Source organism: Myiozetetes cayanensis, unplaced genomic scaffold, assembly GCF_022539395.1.
Source record: "Myiozetetes cayanensis isolate MyiCay16 unplaced genomic scaffold, myiCay2020 scf2-11, whole genome shotgun sequence".
Classification (NCBI taxonomy): domain Eukaryota; kingdom Metazoa; phylum Chordata; class Aves; order Passeriformes; family Tyrannidae; genus Myiozetetes; species Myiozetetes cayanensis.
Genome location: NW_026087411.1, coordinates 78,340,903 through 78,361,502, shown reverse-complemented (window position 1 = coordinate 78,361,502; position 20,600 = coordinate 78,340,903). Strand labels below are relative to the sequence as shown.

The 20,600-nt window shown below is 42.2% G+C and overlaps 1 protein-coding gene across 6 annotated transcripts in view; it reads left to right on the top strand.

The window, feature by feature from the left end:
- ANKRD6 (ankyrin repeat domain 6) overlaps positions 1–20,600 on the top strand; it is a 97,655-nt gene that overhangs the window by 44,171 nt on the left and 32,884 nt on the right. For 3 of the 6 annotated variants that reach the window (XM_050316782.1, XM_050316781.1, XM_050316780.1), the window contains exons 3-4: positions 6,502–6,657; positions 19,023–19,279. In XM_050316782.1, coding sequence (XP_050172739.1) covers positions 19,160–19,279 — 120 coding nt within the window. In that variant the 5' untranslated portion in view covers positions 6,502–6,657; positions 19,023–19,159. Of the gene's footprint in view, positions 1–6,501; positions 6,658–19,022; positions 19,280–20,600 lie in introns of those variants that run through there. The other 3 variants (XM_050316784.1, XM_050316779.1, XM_050316783.1) reach the window with 2 other exon arrangements.

The window sequence follows — 20,600 nt, the reverse complement described above, 5'->3', positions numbered from 1 at the left end:
GTCTGTGCATTGTAGACTGTTACAGTATGTGATTTTAATGTCTGTGCCTTGCAGTGGCTGTGCAGTTAGCTGAATTAACGTTCCTTTGGCAGCCATAACTTTAAATTTACTAACTCCCATGTGCTTAAACTTCCCTTCTACTATTTCTCCCCTTTCTCATTTGATTTTCTTCTGAAAAATGTTAAAGAAACTAGCAAATAAGAGGAAGGAAGATATAATGGAGAAATGCTATAATTCAGTTGAACACATATTTGAATTAAGAAGAACCATTCTTTTTTATATTCCTGTTCTGGAGTTGTATTGCAGGGTGGCCATCCCTGTTCCCTTAAAAGAACCTACATGGATTTTAATAAACAGACATTACACTTAGCTTAAGGAATTCTTCAGCATGTTATGTTACAGATCAAGAACATCCACAAATTAAGTGTTCTAAGATCCCAAAAAGTAGCCTAAAGATTTAAATCCATTTGTAACATGAACAATAACAAGCCTCATATCTCTCTGGATATCACGAGTTGGAGTGAAATCCAAACCCCATCAAAAGTAACAGCTAATTCCCTGTGGTATAATAGGGTCAAGGATCAAACTTATTTTCTACTTAAGGTTTTGCATAGGTAAGATTAGATATACTCGAAGTGGCATAAGAAATGGCTTTCCTGCTTTAAAGATACTAAATGATGGAAAAATAAACTGTGGTTAAAAGGTGCTGGAAATCTCGTAGCCTGCAGAAGGGGGCTCAGGGCTATAATTACAGTTCCGAAGACAGCCTAGAAACAGTTTCTAGCTCTTTCTGTAGGAACATGGAATCCTTGACATAGCAAAGTACTTTCTTTAATGGATTGCCCGTTTGTTGTGATATATGGGGTTCACACCATCTAAGTGGAGGTGTGTGAAAATTAGAGGTGAAGTCCCTTTGTGGTCTGAGGAAGGGGCCAGCAAGAACCTGGGACACTCATCCTGTGTTTTTCTTTCTCCATTGACTGTCGAAGGAAATTAAACTAGTCTAAACCGAATCTTTTATAAGGTTTAAGTTAGGCAAGATGTATCCAGCATGGGAACTATTGCAAGGCTTTGAGAGGGACATTTATGCCCAGTCATTAACTTCCAGTTAAGAGAAAGAGTTTGAGGGAATGACTAATGTATTGCCTGTAAATAGTGTAAAATAGGAATATAATGAGTGGGAGGAGCAGGAAACTGCAAAGAATTGGCTGAAGTCTCCAGGGTTTTGTCTTTTCCCTTCCCCCTTGCACCTGGGTGGATCAATAGAAAGGGAGAGCAGTTGTGTAATGGCTTCTTTTGCCCATCACAGTGTGCTGTTAGTTTGACACATGCAATTTACTTGGAAAAGCTTAAGTAGCCTTAATAACAGAAAGTCCCAGCAGAGCTGACACTAATGGTCTCCCCCATTGTCAGTCTCAACAGAGAGATTAAAAACTGAATGAACAAAGAGACCCAATTACCATCTCCCCACTCTGGATGTTGCTGCATGAAATCAGGTATGAGCTAAGACAGTGGGTCTTTGGGAAGATTCTGTCTCTCTGCTGTGCCCTGGTGTGAGAGGGGGCTTTACTGTGCTCAATTTAGTGCCATTACTGAGGGATGCTGCAACATCATCTAGTCCAGCTATTTGTACACAAATAGTGAAATCCAGTCATCTTGAAAGAAATTCAGTATATTGTGCTGTGATAATGCATGTTATTAAGTACTCTTCAGACAGTAACCATCTGATACACAGTGTTAAACCCAGCCCAACTAGGTCTACCCTTTTTTTCATCCAGTTTTGCCCAGACAAACCATCTTTTCTCAGACAAAGCTCTCCGTGAGGTACAACAGTGCAGCTCTGCAGGGTGCACAGCTGGGGGGGCACATGTCCCCAGTTCTTTGGGTTGAACTTGCAAAAATCTCTGAAAGAAAATAGGGCATCTGTTTCTGCTTTCATTCAGAGCTTGGAGGGACTTAATGATACAAGCACCGTCTGTGAATGGCTAAACACTTCCTTTTATGAATGCTTTCCTCAAATATATTATAAAGTACAGTGCCAGCTCTCTTTTGCCTCCCTTTTCTAGAACAGGTTGAAAAAACTTGCTGCTGAATGTGCTATATATTTTGTGTCTGTTTTTTATGGCTACTGTGTGGAAGGCTTTAATTGCAACTCACTTCTCAGTAAGACTGTTTGGCCTTTTTTTTTGGAAGCGTTGTTCATTATCTGTATCTTTGGAGTGGCAGACCAGAGATTTGTCACCATTAGGAGGAAAAACAAACGTGTTTCAAAAGGGGTCTAGGTCAGTTTTATCAACATAGGATTTGATCGATGATGATGATTGTGAAAAGTAGATCCGCCACCTTACTCAGTCTCAGTATTGAGAAAAAAACAGATCAGCTTTCAGTGAACAGCTGATTTTCTAAGATACTGTTGTGTTGACAAATGAGCTGTTAAACCAAAACTGTGTCCCCTGGATTTAGACGATTAACATCTAAATAATAGTTACAGCATCAGTATAAACATTGTCTAGCCTTATCAGTCTTTGTTTTTTAACTCATTGTATTTTCCTGCATCACTTATAATACTTTACCAGGTGAATGGTGGGGCTTAAAATATTTGTCTTTCAAACGTAGTGAAATACATGCCTTGCCTTTTATTAACTGAATGTAAGCATATGAATATATTTAATTGATGATTCTACAGTGAAACGGTTGTTCTTGTATAATATAATAACTAATGCTAAAATATATGTAATATGCATGAAAAATACTGTGTTTGGCTAAACGGAGGTTTGTACAGATTTGTATGTTTTTCTGTGTGCATACAGTGTACAAATGAACTCTGCACATCGGATGAATACAATATTTAATCTGAAGTGAAATGCGTAACACTCTTAGCAACAGTTCAAAGATGAGGACAGCTTTATTAGTGTTCTAGAGTCGTGCTTTCTTAAACTCAAATTCTTGTCTTACTGTGGATATTTGACAGTTTTGTTGTTGATTTCCAATTAGAAAATTAGCAATTAGAATTTGCTCCCTTATATGTCAGCTACAGTGTTGTTTTTTTAAGTGACTTGAGCATACATCAAAAATGGGGGGTGGAGGAAATAGAAGTGTTAATAAAGTTCCTTAACAAAGACAGGAGTATATAAACCTTCTTTTCCCACTTAAAGAAAATTAGAAATACCTCCTCCTATATGGACTGGAGTGCATTTTGGGAAATACCTGTGTGTTTCTGAAATCATGTGCACTAAGCAAATGTGACAGTTTATAATTTCTTATAAATATTTACTCTGCTGCCCCAGTGAGGCTTTTGAGAGTGTGGGCTTGTCCTTGGGAGGTTCCCTTTTTTCTCTCTGTGTAGGAACTGAGCAGCTGTTTTGAAGAGAATACTGATAAAAGAAGCTTTCTCATTGCTTGCTCTCTCTTCACCTTTCAAACCTTTCACTCTTCAGTAAAGGCAGAAGTTCTTCACCTGCTCTCTTTTGCTAATCGCTCTACTTGCCCTGCTGATCATGTTCCATTTCACTGTTTTTTCACCTTTTCTGTTAGCGTCCACCCTCACCTCTGTTCCTCTGGTTTTGCTTACAACATAAGCTCATTGGAACCTCTTCCAGCTTGGATAAAGGTCCAGGCCATCGCCAGTTACATTTACACTTCTAGATACCTTCTGCAATTCTCTTCTTCCCCTCATTGCTCAACATGCTGTCAGTAGTTGTTGGTGGAGTGCCTTTTCCAGCCCAGCTTTGCACATTTGATTCTGGGCAGCATCTTTACTGACCTCTTCCTTATCCAAAGGTTACAATATGCACTGCCTCCTCAGCCTCACATCACCTGTCATCTGTCTGCAGTCCCCAGTGTTGTTCTTGAAATCCTACCCATTCTTCTGTTCTCTGATCATGTCCTCTTCACCAGTTTGCCTGGAGGATCTTCCCCTGACCATCTTTCTGGTAGTTGTTCTCTGAGGTTGTGCCCTTGGTAATTCATCTTTGTTTTCTGTGCCTTCTGGATGAGTTTATCTTTAGATAAATATCAGCTCAACTCCTGTGTCTATGCTGAAGACTTTGGTGCTGTGGACCAGAAATCCCTTTCTGCCATGGAAATGTTAGCTGACATTTTTTTATCCCATAACCTCCAATTTTTTTTCTCAGTTACATATTTTTGATCATTTGGACAACACCATCACCTTTCTTGCCACTCAGATTTCTCTTAAAAAGCTCTTTAATTCATAGAATCATAGAATTATAGAATGGTTTGGGTTGGAAGGGACCTTAAATATCATGCAGCCCAACTCCTCTCCCATGGCTTTGAACACTGCCAGGGATGGGGCATCCACAGCTTCTCTGGGCAACATGTTCCAGTGCCTCACCACCCTCATAATAAGAATTTCTTCCTAATACCTAACCTAAACCTGCCCTCTTTCACATTGAAGCCTTTTCCCCTTGTCCTATCACTACATGGCCTTGTAGAAAGGCCCTCTCCAGCCTTCTTGTAGGCCTCCTTTAGGTACTGAAAGGGTATTCAGGGTTTCCCTAGGTGATTGTGACTACACTGTACTTAAAACTTGTCAAATTCTTCTGCATTCATCTCTTTTGTATACTTCTGTACTGTTCAAAATGTGTCCAGAATTTATGTCTTATAATTTCTGCATCTGTAAAGGAAGCATGCTTTGGTGATGTTGGTAAAGTGAGAGTTTTTCCCTGCTGCTGCTGCTCTGGGGAAGCCTGTGGTGATTTTTCATCTTCTGTTCACTGTTAAGATCTTGACTGCATCCCTTTCTGATCCAGAATGTTGCCTTCAGTTCACTCCTTAGCCTGTTTTGAAACAAATGCTTGTGCCCAGGGAGAATGATCTGAAAACATTCATGGTGCTGACTGGGAAGCCTCACTCAGCACCTCCCTCTTACTTTACTGTGATGCTTGCAAAAAACCCAAAAGGCAACCAAGAGGCTGCTAGCATTCCTAGGCTCTTAAACTGTTCACAGCTTTGCTGCTGGATCCCTCCTACATTGTCTGCCAGTCTGTCCAGTTGCTGCCTCCTGATTTTTCTCACAAGTATGGGATAGGGATCTTTTTCACCTTTTGGACCCTTTTCTTTTATCCAAGTTTCAGAATATGAATAGCCTTTAGTAAATAATGTGTAAATTAGCAGCATGTTCTGCAAATTTCATACATTGTAGTCTGCATTCTAGGTATTATTTGCCAGGTAAACTGTTTGTGTAGAGGTAGAGTTATGTCTGTGTATGTCTATATGTCTATACAGTTTTCAAAGAATATAGATAAAAAATAAGGCACCCAAGTGAAATCTCACTAGCTGTGTTGCTACTGAACCTGGTGAGGTGAACAACTCATCAAAATTAACTTGAATTAGGCTTAATCAGGTTTACAGCACTTACGTTTCTGGTTTGCTTGTGTGTTTGGTTTTTTGTTTGTTTGCTTGTTGGTTTTTTTTTGTTGTTGTGGGTTGTGGTTTTGTTTTTTTTTAAAAAAAAGAGAACCTTTTATTTTTCCATTTCCTATGTGCAATTGTAACAGCACATAATCTGTGGAACTTCTACCACCTCTGAGACACTGGGAACCTGTTTTCAGAGGAGACCGTTTATTCCTAAATAAAAGTAGTGTATAGGTTCATCCAAGCTGTAAGAAGGGATTAAATGAACTCTGAAGTTCTCTCTTCAATTTCCATTTCTGTGATTCTAACTTTAGGCTATGGTTTTTTGCACATCCTCTTCATCATGGATATTAATAGTCTACTTGTAATTTAGATACAGTTTATTTATTTGGGTTTTATATTTCAATTGTTATTTCTAATTAAAATGAAACAGGTGTATTTGCAAGACAATGACATTGTCAGCAAAACAGTACCAAAAGGTCAATTCACAAACATAACTAGTGTTTAGTTATCCAGTGCCTTCATGTATTATCAGGTAGTTTTTTGTACATAAACACATCTGCTGATCTGAATGCATTAGGAAAAAGGATAGGAAAAGCAGCTAAATTATGTGGAAATTTTAATTAGTAAGAAAGAGGGATAGTAAGGTCTTCCAACAGCATTTTCTAATTGAAGTCACTGAACTGGCATTTCAGCAATCATTTCTGCTTCAGAGATCAAGAGAGATTATTTATCCTTAGCAGTTTTCAGCTCTCAAAAGTTCATGCAGGCCAAGTGACTTCCATCAATTATGAACACTGTTGTGAACTTGTCCTTTTCCTGATTTTATTGATTAGTCACGTGATTTTTGGGAAGATACGAAGGTCTCTGTCACATTTTCCTTGTTCTTACAAAGCAGTGGGAAGTGAACAATTTTATTTTCAGAGATCAGTTAGTGGGAATCAAACTGGAGAGCCATGGTTGGAACTTGTTTTGTTTATAGTGGGAAGTGGGTGTGTAAACCTCAGGAGGAAATGTCTGGGTTTGCCCAGGTGTTTGCAGACAGCTGAATGCTGCAGAAAGCATTGGTATTAAATTTCTGTATTTCTGCTTTGATGCCCTATTTATGATTTGTTTCTCCTCACCCAGGAGCAGTGTACCATACCATGGTACAGAGACTCACCGTTGCTGTCAGCACTGGAAAAGACTGAAGCTGGAATCCCTCTTGTCCTTCACCAGAGGTTGCCTTGCAAGACACAGCTGTGAAATGTTCATCAGAAAAAACTGAATGGTAGATCCTTAAGAGTGAGTGAAAAACAAATGACCTTTTAAAATTTTTTGTTCTAAAGTGTATAAAAATAATGCCATGCAGATTTGCATGTAGAAACGCATTCCAGTTCCTGGGTAACTAGGGATTGTGAGGAACTTGAAGTTTCACCTGTGGCACTGGGTTATGGTCACACTGCTCTGTCCTTTGTTGTACATACTTCCTTGCCTCCTCTGCTGTCCATGTACACCTTCTAAGGACCAGTGGCTCAAGGAATGTAAAACAACCCATTGAAATGGGATTTTCCTAAGCAAGAGGCTGGCTTCTAAGAAGGAAGGGAAAAGATCACCTGGAGGGACCAGCTCCTGTGGCTGATATGAAGGTTGCCTGGGAAAATACCTGGACAGCTATATCAGGAAGGGAGATATCCTGTTTCGTAAACCATGTACACCTGCTCAAACAGGGGAGTCATGTAGGAATTAGAAGGGCAGTGCACTGGTTTGCCTTCTTCAGGAAACAGGTGGATAACACTAGTTTCTAATAGCAGAGGGAGACCAAGAGCATCTTCAGAATGCTTGCTGTTTTCTCAGTTATTTTCAGTTGTCTTTTACTTTTGAATAGTGAATGTCTGTGTTCGGAAATCCACTGCAAAGCACAGTTTTAGTGCATTATTTGAATAAGTTATGTATTTGATGTCATATAAAGTATTCCTGCCCTGGTTGTGTAAGCATGTTACAGTACTGCGCTGTGCACCTGCTGGAATAAGGTTTGTGATGATGTTTTCAAGACAAAGTCAGAGACTGTCCCCTTAGGAAATCCCATCCTCTGCACAAGGAGGGGCTTTGCATGCACTGAAGTGTTTCATTGTTTCTGGGAAATAAATTCTTTCTCAATGCTAGAGGATGAGCCAGTCTTTTGGGATCATCACCAGAAGCAGCTTAGGGCTTAGAAAATTAAACCTGAGAGTATGGTGCGATTTCTGAAGTCCATGCAGAAGACAAGTCATTACTGAGATATGTTGATACTTTCCGTATCAGTTGATTTTTGCATTTGTTTTCCAGTCAGTGTGGTTTAATTCCGAATAAATCAAAGTGACAAGAAATGTCATGGTGAAGTCAGGCAGATAAAAGTCCTCAGGCAAATTGCAGAAAGTGGAGTGTTTCTCATGGATACCTTGGATAAGATTCATTTAATCTATCTTTGGATGTTTATAGTGCATGTCCGAGATGATGATTAATAAGGTAAGTAATTTTAGTGTTGTTTATCTGACAGTTGAAATGTACTTTAGGATGGCATAGACTATGTCTTTTGTTCACCGTAAAGGGAGCCCAGATAAGTAAGTCTGTGGTAGGTGTCTGCACTGCCCAGTGGACCTTTTTCTTTATGTGTGCTGTCCCGGTGCTGTCCAGAGAGCCCTTGAGATTTGGAGAGTCCTGAAGATTTGCATTCAGTTGTAAGTGGTCAGAACAGACAGAGCACAGGCAATTGCTTCTTGCAGTCAGTTTGGTTTTTAGTTTTGCTCTCATGAACCTGAGATTTGACTTCAGTTGTCAGAGACTGTCTGGAAAGGAAAATCATGTGATAGAATGGAAGTGATGATTTTTGAACTGTTACCATGAATAGTAGCTCTGTGGTAAAAAAATAGTATCTCTGTGGCTGAAATGTGTAGACTGTGCCATACAAGATCTAAAATAAGAATTTATGAAAATACAACTGTGATTGACAGAGGAATCCCTGTTTTGGCTTTTGATCCTTTTGTGAAGTTGTTTTGAAATTTCACTGAAGCTGGAATGAAGCTGGAATCAACCTCATTGTTTCTTACATTTATTTGGAAAATCTTCATGCGTAGAAGAGATGCAGGGTGGAAGATATGAGAGTGATCCAAACATGCAGCACACAGGGCTAAGCATGGACTGGCCACGTGGGTGGTGGACATGGTCTGAATATTGAGTTTGGAGCTCTCTGCATGTGAAAAGAAGCAAATGACACCAAAGAAGCTAACGAGAGAGAGCAGACAAGAATGTCAGTAGTGCTGAGGAAAAAGCATGAGCATTCTCCAGGTTGGTGCTGTACTGCAGGAGTGTGTTTGCACCAGGGATGCTGTCCTGCTGTTTGAGTCCCACTGATGGAAATCTCTAGGTTTCCTAATTTCATTCCAAGAATAACCACTTAGATTGCAAGTGTAGTGAAGTAGTTTGTTTGCTGTGCAAACTGTTCTGTGAGTAGAACATACTCTGGTGTTTTACAGACTTTCCTGTTCTCTGAATGAAGAAGTAATGTCGTGTTAACCTTCACCCAATGAGCACGTGTGCAGTTTTAAACATGTGGTTCATTTCAGTGGCTTCAGGTGACTATAGCTTAATAAATTTTCCAGTGAAGGGCCATGAAGGGATGGGAGTCAGGGCATTGGATTCATAGATTTGTAATGGCCCTAGTTACACTGATTATCAGTGAAGCAGAGCAAATACGTTAGATCTATTCACAGATACACAGAATGGCTTGGGTTGGAAAGGACCTTAAAGATCATCTAGTTTCAACATCCCCACCATGTGCAGGGATGTCACCCACTAGACCAGGTTGCTCAAAGCCCTATCCAACCTTACCTTGAATCAGGGATGGGGCATCCACAACTTCTCTGGGCAACCTGTTCCAGTGCCTCACCCCTCTTTCAGTAAAGAATTTCTTCCTAACATCTAATCTAAGTCTTCCCTCTTTCAGATTAAAACTGTTCCCCCTTGTGCTGTCACTTATCTGTCCATGCAATAAATCACTCTCCCTCTTTTATATAAGCCCCCTTTAGGTACTGGAAGGCTTCTATAAGGTTTTTCTTGAGCTTTCTCTTCTCTAGGCTGAACAACCTCAACTTTCTCAAGCCTGTCTTCACAAGAGAAGTGCTCCAGCCCTGTGATCATCTTTGTGGCCCTCCTCTGGACCCACTCTAACAGGTCCACATATTTCTTGTGCTGAGGACCCCAGACCTTTGTAGTACTTCAGGTTGGGTCTCACAAGAGCAGAGTAGAGGGGGACAATCACCTCTCTTGACTGGCTGGTCACACACCCCTCTTTGGATGCAGCCCAGGATGCTGCAAACACACACTGTTGACTCATGTCCAGCTTTTCATCTACAAAAGCACCCTCATCTCTTGGGCCCACATCTCAACATATTTACTGCAACACGAATAACACAGTACTCACTGGCGTCAGTGTTTTACATGAAGAATTAATTGTGCAGTTAAAGCTGTTGTTTTAAAATGTGTTTTGGTGGTAAAAGTCCTATGTGTAATACTGAAATTCTGCTATTAGACGGACCTAGAGATTCAGGAGGTGGTGGTCACGGTATTTTTAAAAGATACTAATAATTATCTACCCGTTCAAGCTAGCGGCCAACAGTTTGACACAGTAAACTTGGCCTTCTCAGGTGGAGCAACTGGATGAGAAATCAAGACATCTGCAGAAAGTTTTTGAATTGATTTATGATCCTCTTTGAGGAAATATATGTATCCCATAGTGATTGATTTTTTGCAACTTGCAAATAAATGTATCAAGCAAACAGTCTTTGCTGTCTTTGACCTAAACCCATGGATAGGATAGTATAACCCACACTTTTTCAACAGACTTTGTAGTCACTAAGGCTAGGCTCTCTCCTTACTAAGATCTCCCGAGAGATGCTTTAAAGTTGCTTCCCAATATTTGGAGACCGTTTTTAGGGCTCTTCCAAAGTCTGCTGAGGTCAGAGAGAGCCCTCTGGCAGATTCAGCAGCTTTGGGACCTTTCCTAAAGTAGTTCCCTGTATGAATCAGGTGCAGCTAGTTTTAGTCCATCAATAATATTTTTGTCTTGAGAGTTACAGCCAGCTTCTCAACAGCAGTGCTGGGGGATCAGCACGTGGGATTAGGAAATGGGAATTACTGCCCCAACTGTGCTGACTAGTGGGGTGATACTGTGCATCAGAATGTGACCACCATGTTTGCTTCCCTGCTGCATGCAGTTTCTCTCACTTGCCTATTTTCCAAGGTGTGCCAGATCCCTGGATATTTGTTCTTCCTCTTGCTGTTGCAGTACCCTGTGATGGGATGTAACTGGAAAAATCATGTTCTTTTGATGGTAACAGTATGTACCATAACAGAGGCACATACCTTTCCATGGATTAGAGTGGACATACTCAGCATTTCCACCCATGCTGCTCTGAATACATCTCTCTCCCACGCTGGCGACTCCATCCCTAGGATTTCTTCCACTGACTTTCAGCTTGACCGTCATTAAGGTTTTAATTGACACTCCACCTGCCAGACTCTTGCTGTCAGGCCAGATGCCTGGCAGTATTGAGGAATACTGTGATAATACCCTAACATCTCGGGTACTTGTGTCATGTCTGTGATTTGGTGCTGCACTGGGTGGCACTGGTCCAGCTACCTCACTGCATCTCCAAGTGCTCTCCCAAGACATCAGCTGTGATGGGACAGGAGGGACTGTGTCATCACTGCTGGCAGCTCCTAAGTCGTGTTTTTCTTGAAGAGGAAGAACATCTCCAATGCACTTTTGCCAGCTGGAAAACATTTCAAAAGCTGGTAAATGTGTTTTCTTCCCTGCTTTGTCAGCCAGAGCATTTCCAGATAACTGCCTGGTTGCACATCTTTAATAAAGTTTATAAAAGATAAGATCTAGCTCAAATAGACATTTTTGCCTTGGTGTTGGTTGGCATTAGATTATCATAGTGGTGTTTTTTGGCCTTGGAAAAAAATCTATAAATGTAGGAATTAATTTTTTTAATTAAATTTAATAGTGTGGCTTTTGCACTGTTAACCTGAATTACTATTATGTGCTGACTGGGAGATTGTGGGGTTGCTTGTGCTAGCAGTAAAGAGAGTTCAGCTCCTACATGAGGGGGAGGAGACCTCTGCACCATCACTCTGACATGGGACCAGTGGCATCCCCAAACTGAATGACAGATTCTGTCTGTGCTCTAGGTAATTTGAACCCTGAAAATGAAGGACATACCTTGGGAAAGGAGGGAAGAGCAGTGGAGAAGCAAAGGGAGTTGGTTGTGGAAAGGATTATGGCACTTCCTGGTCCCAGTGAGGTGCTGCAGTCAGCTTGGCATTTTAATTGATTGGCAGGTGGCTCCTGCACAGAAGATGGTGAGGAACAGTTCTCCCATCCGGAAGCCCCACTGTGTGCGAGCATGACATAAACCTCCACTCTCCCATGAGCACAGCCGTGTGTCTGCTTCGTTCCCAAGGTTGGGCTCCAGCACTTCTGTTTAACAGCAGTCAGCTGGAAAGATCTCCTAACTGGTTTTATGCAAATGGCAGTGGGATATCTCATGCATGTGCCTGTTTGCACACAGGCACTGTCCCCTGTCAGACAATAGACATTGCTTTGTCATGTAAATAGCGCTCAACTAGCAGGGTTTGCTGAGAGTTGAGCTCACTTATACTGAATGGTTTTGACATGTGTGTGTATGCAGGTGTTGAAAGGGAGGGCAGGGAGAGTAATAAAGCTGTGAAACTTCAACGAGATAAACCAAAGGAACTCCCCCCCACCCCCCAAATCACGTTATATGGAAAGTGGTAAGTATATAACCTGTGTGTTGGATAAAGGTGGTCAGGGCTACATGGCAAAGAGATAAATACGAGGGGAAGTAAAACAGTTTTCTTTGTTCAAGATTAGTGATGTCTAATCAATGACTTGAAACTGCCTCTGATCGTCATTGTTGGTCTCCACGTGTCTGGAGGAGCGTTCTCCTTGGCAGGTGCAACTCTGGAGGTTGGTTTAGGTGATAACAAGGCATCTCCCAAGGGCTGCCAGGCAGCTGAGGATTTATATTCGGTGGAGCCGACAGTGGAGGTCAGGGGACGGAGATGCAGTCGACAGAGCAGTTGGGGAAGCTGCGGTCGCTGTCTCCCCATGTTCGTCGCCAAGTGGGGTTGGCTGTTGGTCCGTCTGCAGGCGGCCACCTGCAGTGGAGCAGTGACATCAATCAGTCTGGTCTGGTTGTGGGGGGAAGCGTGATGAGCAACTGTTATGCAGATGCTCCCTGGGAGGCTACTAAATAGTCATTGTTGAAGTAATTAATAGCAACAAGTGAAGAAAAAAAAAAAAAAAGGCCCAGAAAATGTTTTCAGATGTCCCAGACAGTGGTGATACTTAGGGTGATGAATCATGCAACTGTCCATATGAAAACTGAATAGTTTTACTTGCCACAATAAAATATGCAATGAAAACAATAAAAAAATCAAAAAACCAAAGACCAACGTATAATCTACCAAATGTCTATGGTGTCAAGTTCAAACTGTTGATTGGCATAAAACCTAACTCCAAAAATAGTATTGATGATATTGTAAAGAAGAGTATAATAAAAAGCATATTGTTCTTGACCTGGTGGGGGGCTTTGCTGTTTTCCAGATATAGCTGCTGCTGATGTGGTTTTCACAATGACACCTTTGACTGGTTTTTAACTGTCTTTTGGGGCAGGAAAGGGTGAGAGGCAGTGTCCTCTCTTTAGCAAAATACTTAGATCTTTTTCCTTAGTAGTTTATATTGGATCCGTGTTGGAACTAGGGAAAAAAATCACTGAAAGGGAAGCAATGCTGCAGGTCTTGGACAAACCCTCTTAAAATCAGTTCAGAGAAATGGCAGATATATCCTGCAGTAAATGATAAATGAGTTCCAGGAAGCTCACTCTTTCTAATGCAATAATCCACTCTGCTGAAAAATGCTGCTATTCTAAAGTGAACACAATTTATGTGTTTACGTCATATTTTATATATGATAAACTGCTTTGCCAAGAGGAAGAAAAAGAGCATTTCGTAGATTTTATTATCCTGTTATGTACTAATAAAAAAAGAAACCCATTTTTCTCTGAGAGCTGAGCAAAGAACAGAGGGGCAGTATTTAGACATAGGAAGTTTTCTTAGAAAGGCTGTTTTATTATTATAAAGTAGTAGCTACTGTGTACCCTCCCATAACAAAATGATCTGTCTCCACATCTTAATACTGGGGTATTCTAAAATAATTTGTTTTATTCTATTGCTTATGTTGCATAAAATGAAGCTACCAGGTGCTGAGAGTTTTTCTTGGACTACATGCTCCCAAGGGAAGTGGTCACAGCACCAAGCCTGCCAGAATTGAAGAAGCATTTGGATAATATTATGAGATACATTGTGTGATTTTAGCGACTGTCCTTTGAAGGGCCAGGAGTTGGACTCAATGATCCTTGTGGATCCCTTCCAACTCAGGATATTCTATTATTTTATGATTCTATGAATCTATTCTGTGCAATTTCTGGTGATAAACTAGAAAAGAGAATTTGGGGTCCCTTGCAGAAAACTGCAGTCTCTTTTTCTTTGTTTTCCCCTTTCATCCTGTACCTTTGTGCACACAGAAACTTTTTGTTAGCTATGTAAGCATTCTTTTTTTCCAGTACTAATTTAACTTGGTGATTGTACTGAGAGTGACCTGTGCTCTGGCATTGCATCTTTTCCATTTAGCGCAGGGGACTTCATAAAATTGATTAGCTCATAGCTCTTAAATCTTTCATAATTTTGGCTTTTTTTCTCTTCCCTCAGAGAGGAAGCTGGTGTTTTTAACCATTTCCATGAATTTAGGAGAGTGTATTGCCTAGCCTTTCAGTACCTGTGATGTGTGATGTGTCCTGGACTGTCCTTTGACTTTTGAAAATCATTATTCCTGTGGTTTTTTTTGTTACTGACGTGTAGGTGATACGGCCACTGAAGCAGCCTGGCAGCAGTTTGGAGGGGAGGGAGCTGGGGAGGGGGAAGGTGCGTAGAGTATTTTTTGCCCTCTCTGCCAGTTGCACGGGAGAGAGGACGGAACTGTGAGCTTTAAAGCCCTGCCACCGAGCAGCCGGCTGCCCACCCGCACCGTGCTGTGCCATCCCAGACAAACATCTCCTAGAGCATCTGTAGGGCAGTGTGACTCACTGAGCCAAGGGCATAATCTGTGGGGATGCAGCTGGACCTCAGCGCCGGGGGACAGTGCCTCGCTGCTGCCAATCGGGAATACTAATCCACAGTCAACCTGTCCTTTTCCACACTCCACTGATGGGGTGAACACATTATCCTCAGGGGTGAGCAGGTTATCCTTGGAAGGGATTGCCCTGCAGTGGAGCAACTGAACCTGTGGGCAGCACATCTGGCCAGTTTCCCTGGAGAGGCTTGGGGAAGTAGGTATTGCTTTCCCAGCCTGCCCCAGGTAAGTAATTTGATCTTAAACAAAGAAGCACAGAGATGGCTGTTTCTTATTTAAAAATGCATTAAATGTTTTTAAAATAATTTTTGTTACTGTTTTGAAGGCAGAAGGTTTGAATATTCCCATGCTTTGTGTCTTCCCTGAGCTTCTGGATCTGGGGGGTGATAATGAGGGATTTAGTTCTGGGCAGCAGGTGCTGGCAGCAGGGATGTGATGCAGTGCCTGTAATCATGTTGTCGGGTTAATTTTGCACCATCTGGGTGTGAAAGGAGCAGTCAGGCTTCTAACTGTGGTCCTTGGGCATCTGGTACCTTCTTCCTGCTGCAGACGTTGTCAAGGAAAGACACTGTGTGTCTGAGGCATGTAGAGGGTTAAAGCTGGTGGGGAGCAATGCCACTGCCAGTGTAGCCACTGTGCCAGGGAAGGGTCCCTTGGGAGAGGAATAAGAAGGTTGTTCCCGCTCACCCTGGTCACCCATCTTTTTCTACCAGCTCAGGAGAAAAGGAAAGTTGGTCTTTCAGTTGTCTGGGCTTCCTATCCCTAATCGGATGCACTTTTATGAATTGCAAATAATCCCAGCGGAGGAGATGTAAAGCAGATGTCGTAGGGAATGAGACCTGTTGTGGGAGCAGGAGCCAGGCTTGTGCAGTGACTGCCCTCTGGGAACAGGAACTGACAACTGCTGGAAACTTGGATGAAGTGGGAGATATCTGTAAAAGACTGATACCTGAATCAACACCATGCTTTGCTTTTATGTATGATGCAAGTGGTGGAGAAGGGAAGAAGATAAACTACGTGATAACAGCAAGGCTGTCACAGTCCGTCACTCCAGCATGGCAGGGCATGGCAGGCTGAGGAGGCTCGTGGTCTCCAGGGGGGAATGTGCTGCAGTAATCGCAAGACAGCGAGAGAAAAGGAGCACAATCAAACTAGGGAGTACAATTTCCAGCATTTACCTTGCACAGGTATGTACCTGTTATCCAGGCTTTTCCTTGGCAGCCCTAACTGTCCAGCGTTGTGTGTCAGTTCAGGTGTTAGTGTGTTGTGGTGAACATACAGAGTTTCTGCAAATTTGCTCAGAAATGTCAGTGTGTCAGGAAAATGTTTCCATTGAGATTTTTGCAGTGAATATGGAAATCTCTCAGTGACAGTGATGTTACTGCCCTTTTTTATTATTATTATTTTTAATTTAAAGGGTAAGAAAACCAAGCAGAATCTGACCACAAATGTTTTAAGATTCACAGAGTCGTAACTGTACTGTGCATGACTCCATCCAAAGTGTAGGCAGACAGCTTTATGGGTAAGGTTGGGGACCAACAATCGATGGTACAGTTCACTTGGAAACCACCACTGCACAGGCAGGGGCTGGCACAGAAACACACCATCTCACTGCCTGAAAAACTCACGGAGAAAGATCGTTGCTGGAAGGCGTGCCCTGGACTGTGTGCCAGTCATGGAGGGAAGGAGTAGGGTGTGCTCCTGGGTTATGGAGGTGCAACTCTGGATGTGATGGGAGGGTCAGGGACGTGTTGGGAGCAGGGGGGCCGGAATCACGTGGTGAGGGACATCGAGGAAGGGGGAGTGTTCATCTTGCTTCAGTAGCATAAGTCACTGGAAATTAAGTACTTAAGGAGGTGAGATTGAAACTTGTGTTGTTTTTCATAGATCAAATTACTAAGTGTTGGCCATCTGTATTTCTTGGCTTTTTTTACATGATTTGTACTATACAGTGCACAGCACTGTGCCAGAGGAGCAGAGAATGATATCAGCAGTCCTAGTGAAGCACATAGGGGATTTTCCATCTCTGTCTTTCATACTTTCTATGTTACCAGGACGTCCAAACTGTGTCCATTGAGGGTGTCTGTTGAGGGTGTGGGTAAGACTAGTCCAGTGACACAGCACAGCACCATTCCTGTGTTGTCCCATGTTACACTGCCTTTGAGGCCCAGAAAGTTTTTATCTGGTTTCTCTGAAGAAATGTGTAGCTATTTCCGTGTTGCTCCACACACATTTGCAGTTAGAAAGCAAGAGAAAGGTGAGGAAAAACTAACCTGCTTCTTCTATCTGGAAATAATATTGCCTAATGCTTATACTTAGAAATCAAGAGTCATTTATCTGGAGTTATTTCCTGGCTTTTACATAACTTGCTGTTCTCAGAGAAACCAGTAACTGTCCTGCGCTTTCAAGGGCCTTTTTCTTAAATGCATGTGATATTCTTCAGCATATTATTCACTTCAAAGAGTGTTACAAGAATTAAAGCTCATAAAGCATTTTAAAATTTGTTAATATAAATTACCATAGGAATGAAAATTGAATTCTGCTAGTATCATCTACTACTACAAATGAACCAATATGGGTTTAATTTCTATGATCAAAAATTTTTAGTGTAGATCACTGATCCATCAGGTTCCAGGGACTTTGGGTACCATTTTGGTGACACAGAGTTTCACAATATGCTATTAAGCAATCAATTAAACAGGGCTACAGCATCTCCTTGTTGCAGAGGTGTACTGGTGAATACAAGCTTGTAACGTTGGAGTGATGTTCACTGAAGGGTCTCGTCTCCAGTATTTAGGAGACAGGGAGTTCATGTGCCACAGCCACCCATGCATTTTGCCCTTATTGCTGGGAGTGTCTTCATGGTGTGAGGGTGGAAATAAAATCTTTCTGCTGTTCTGGTGAGGATCTCCCTGCTGAAGCTGTTAGCAAAAATGTCAGTACTCTGATGGGTGGGATTATGGTGGGAAGGGCTTTGTACTATCAGCTATACTGAGAAAAACAGATCAGTTTAGGGGGGAGCAAAGCCATTAAGCAGTAATAGCTTTTAGTTATTGCTGTTTTGGGATGGATTCAGAGGGGTAACATAAGGGTGAAAGACATTGTATTCCACTATCAGTCTCTAAGATCATCTAGTCCTGTACCTATTACTCTTAGACTATGCGGAGTGTATCGCACTAGTAGCTGTTGAGGAGCAGTGCAGTGATATTTCAAGAGAGAGACAAAGACAAATCATCTGTATACATGCTGGATAGCGTGTTTTCCCTGTACTGAAACAATTAAATAATAATAATGGCCAGTCTTCGCGAGCGAAGATCCGGGGAAGGTTTTTACACCTTCCAGCCTGCGCATTGGATTTTTTAGGTGAGACACAGTGTGCGCGGAACTGAGCCCACCCTTTAATCCTAAGGTTCATCTGCCGGGGCCAAGCGAGCTTGGACAGTGGCAGCGAGGTCCTTAGGACGTAGGTGGGTTGCCTTTAAGGGCTGACGAGCCCCACCTGCCCGGGAGTGGCCCTGACCGGGAATCGAACCGGGTCTCCGCGGTGATAGCGCGGCGCCTTTACCACTAGACCACCAGGGGCTGCCAAAACAATTAAATACCAAAGTGGGAAAAGCACAATAAAGCTGGTATCTTCCCCAGATGGGCAGGCTCTGGATCCTGTGTGTCAAAGTGATCCGTAGATCCATTTTCTGGGAATTGTGTCAGAAATCTCTTTTCAGCTCTGGTGGCTCATTGGGCGGGTCAGTGGAGCCCAGGCAGATGAACATACTGTTTGCATGATGAGTTCTAAATCTGAATTGTTTCTGTGGTCAGTGGAGCATGATGTCAACACTGTGGGGGGAACATAGTTTCTCACTGACAGCAAAGATGGCTGTTTCCCAGTTGCAGGTTGTAATCCCTCCCTAAGGTGTCCTTGGGATGGTTCAGAGGAGGCTATGAAGCATTTTAAACTTGTGAGGGAACAGTCAGCTGCCTTTAATTGCTGACTGCACTCTATCCTTCCAGGGCAGAGGTTTGTATATTTGTATCAGCAACCAGTATCTATAACCTGTTTTGTTCCCTTGGCCAACAGTAGTTAACCCATCCTTGGCTAATTAAAGTCTGGGAAACCTTGGAGGGAAGGAGAGGATGAAAGGGGGCCACACAAATGCAGTTTAGGCCTAAAGAGAGTTAAGCTCTCAGAAAGTTTAAGAATTTCTGTCCCAACCAAGGGAAATGAGGGCACATTCAAAATGTGCTATTGTCTACACCCCTCTGCACTGTAACAGAAGTGCAATGTCTTCTTGAGGTTCCAAGGCGTTTTTGTGACCCCTGCCCAAACCAGTGCAAAGACAAACACTCAGGGAGGAGTTGCTGCAGCACTTCTGTTTCTGAAAGCTTGCTGACTGCAGTGTTGTTTTCTGATCCATAGGTCCAGAGGATGGCATAGCAATAACGTCACTGCCCAGGGAGCTGGAGTCCTTCCTCGCCTGTTTGCCTGCTGCTTGAACTGATCCCAAGCCTTTGTTTTTGGACTGAAGAAACCTGAAAACCTTTCTCTCCTAATTCATGAGCCAGCAGGATGTGGTCGCCGTGCTTTCAGAACGCCTGCTTGTAGCCGCCTACAAAGGCCAAGTGGAGAATGTGGTGCAGCTTATCAACAGGGGTGCCAAGGTAGCGGTTACCAAGGTAACGAGAGAAAAACGCTTTGCGAAAGCCCTGGGAACTAATGTAACTCCTAGACCATTGTCTGTGAAAATGCCTTTGTAGCTTTAACAGTCTGAATGTGACTGAGGTTAGTGTTCAGATTTCCTTAAAGTTTATACTTAATAGCTCAGGTAAATTTGCAATATAGTGCATGTCTCGTCTTTATACACTTCCCAGCAGACGCAGCTGTGATGAACGCTGAGTCCCCAGAAACACGGTGTGTTGATGGACGGGCAGCAACATTTTTCAAAGCATGCATTGACTTTTGAACACTGTGTGACCCGATGAATGGAGCGATTCATCACTGTCAAGGGGAGGCGGTTCAGAGCACCCAACTCTCTGGGTGAGAGGATGGGGAAAAGCCACCTCTGTGATAGGGTAAAGGTACACAGAAAGCGTTTCTTGTCGCTGAAGTCTCTTGGTACAGCAGCCTCGCTTATACCCAACATCCTCATTGATTCGTTCTGTGTTAGAACCCCCTTAGTTCCGAACTTGGGGGTTGCAAAGTGTGTTCCCCATACCTTCGAGGCAAGGCCAGCATCAAAGGATTTCTGCTTAGGTATTAAGAGAGTTCAAAATAATATTCACCTATTCCTAACTCTAAACATGTTGTAAATAATACTAGCGTATAAAAAATGAGGTAGATCTGGCTGTTGCAGAGAAGGCTTGATCAGCAAAAATCCTTAGAATTAGGTAAGTTAAATCTTTAGAGCTGTAATGTAGGATTTGGGGTGTGCTGTTTTGACGAACTGTTGTTCTCCATTGTGTTTATTTTTATTTGCCTTTCCATATTGGTTTTGAACATTATATATGTATGGGAGCTAATATTTACAGATAGAAAGCAAATGTGAGTACACTTGATAAAAAGAGGAAAAGACAGATTACTTATCTGTCAGTGACAGTTGTTTTCAGTCCCTTTGCAGTGTTTAAGTTATAGATAATATTTATTTTGAAAGCTGGAGTGATCCAAGGACAACCTGTGTTTGTGAGTTTTGTTTGCCAAAATAAGTGGCAAAGATACAAAGCTAGATACAAAGCACAGATGTAATAAACATGAATAGTCCCATAAAGATGCCTGTTTGGCTCTGTAGTCCAAGCAGCTCTGTAGCTGATATACAGCTATTAATGGTAGTCAGTAATAGACCAGGAAATACTGACTTACAGATGCCTGACTTGTAGCTCAGGGTTTTGTGGTTCCATGTTTTCTTTTGTTTGATTTTTTTAAGATCATGAGCTTTGAAGACTACTGAGGGACCTACCTGAAAATACACAAATGTTAGAAAGGATGCTATACTTTGTAAAA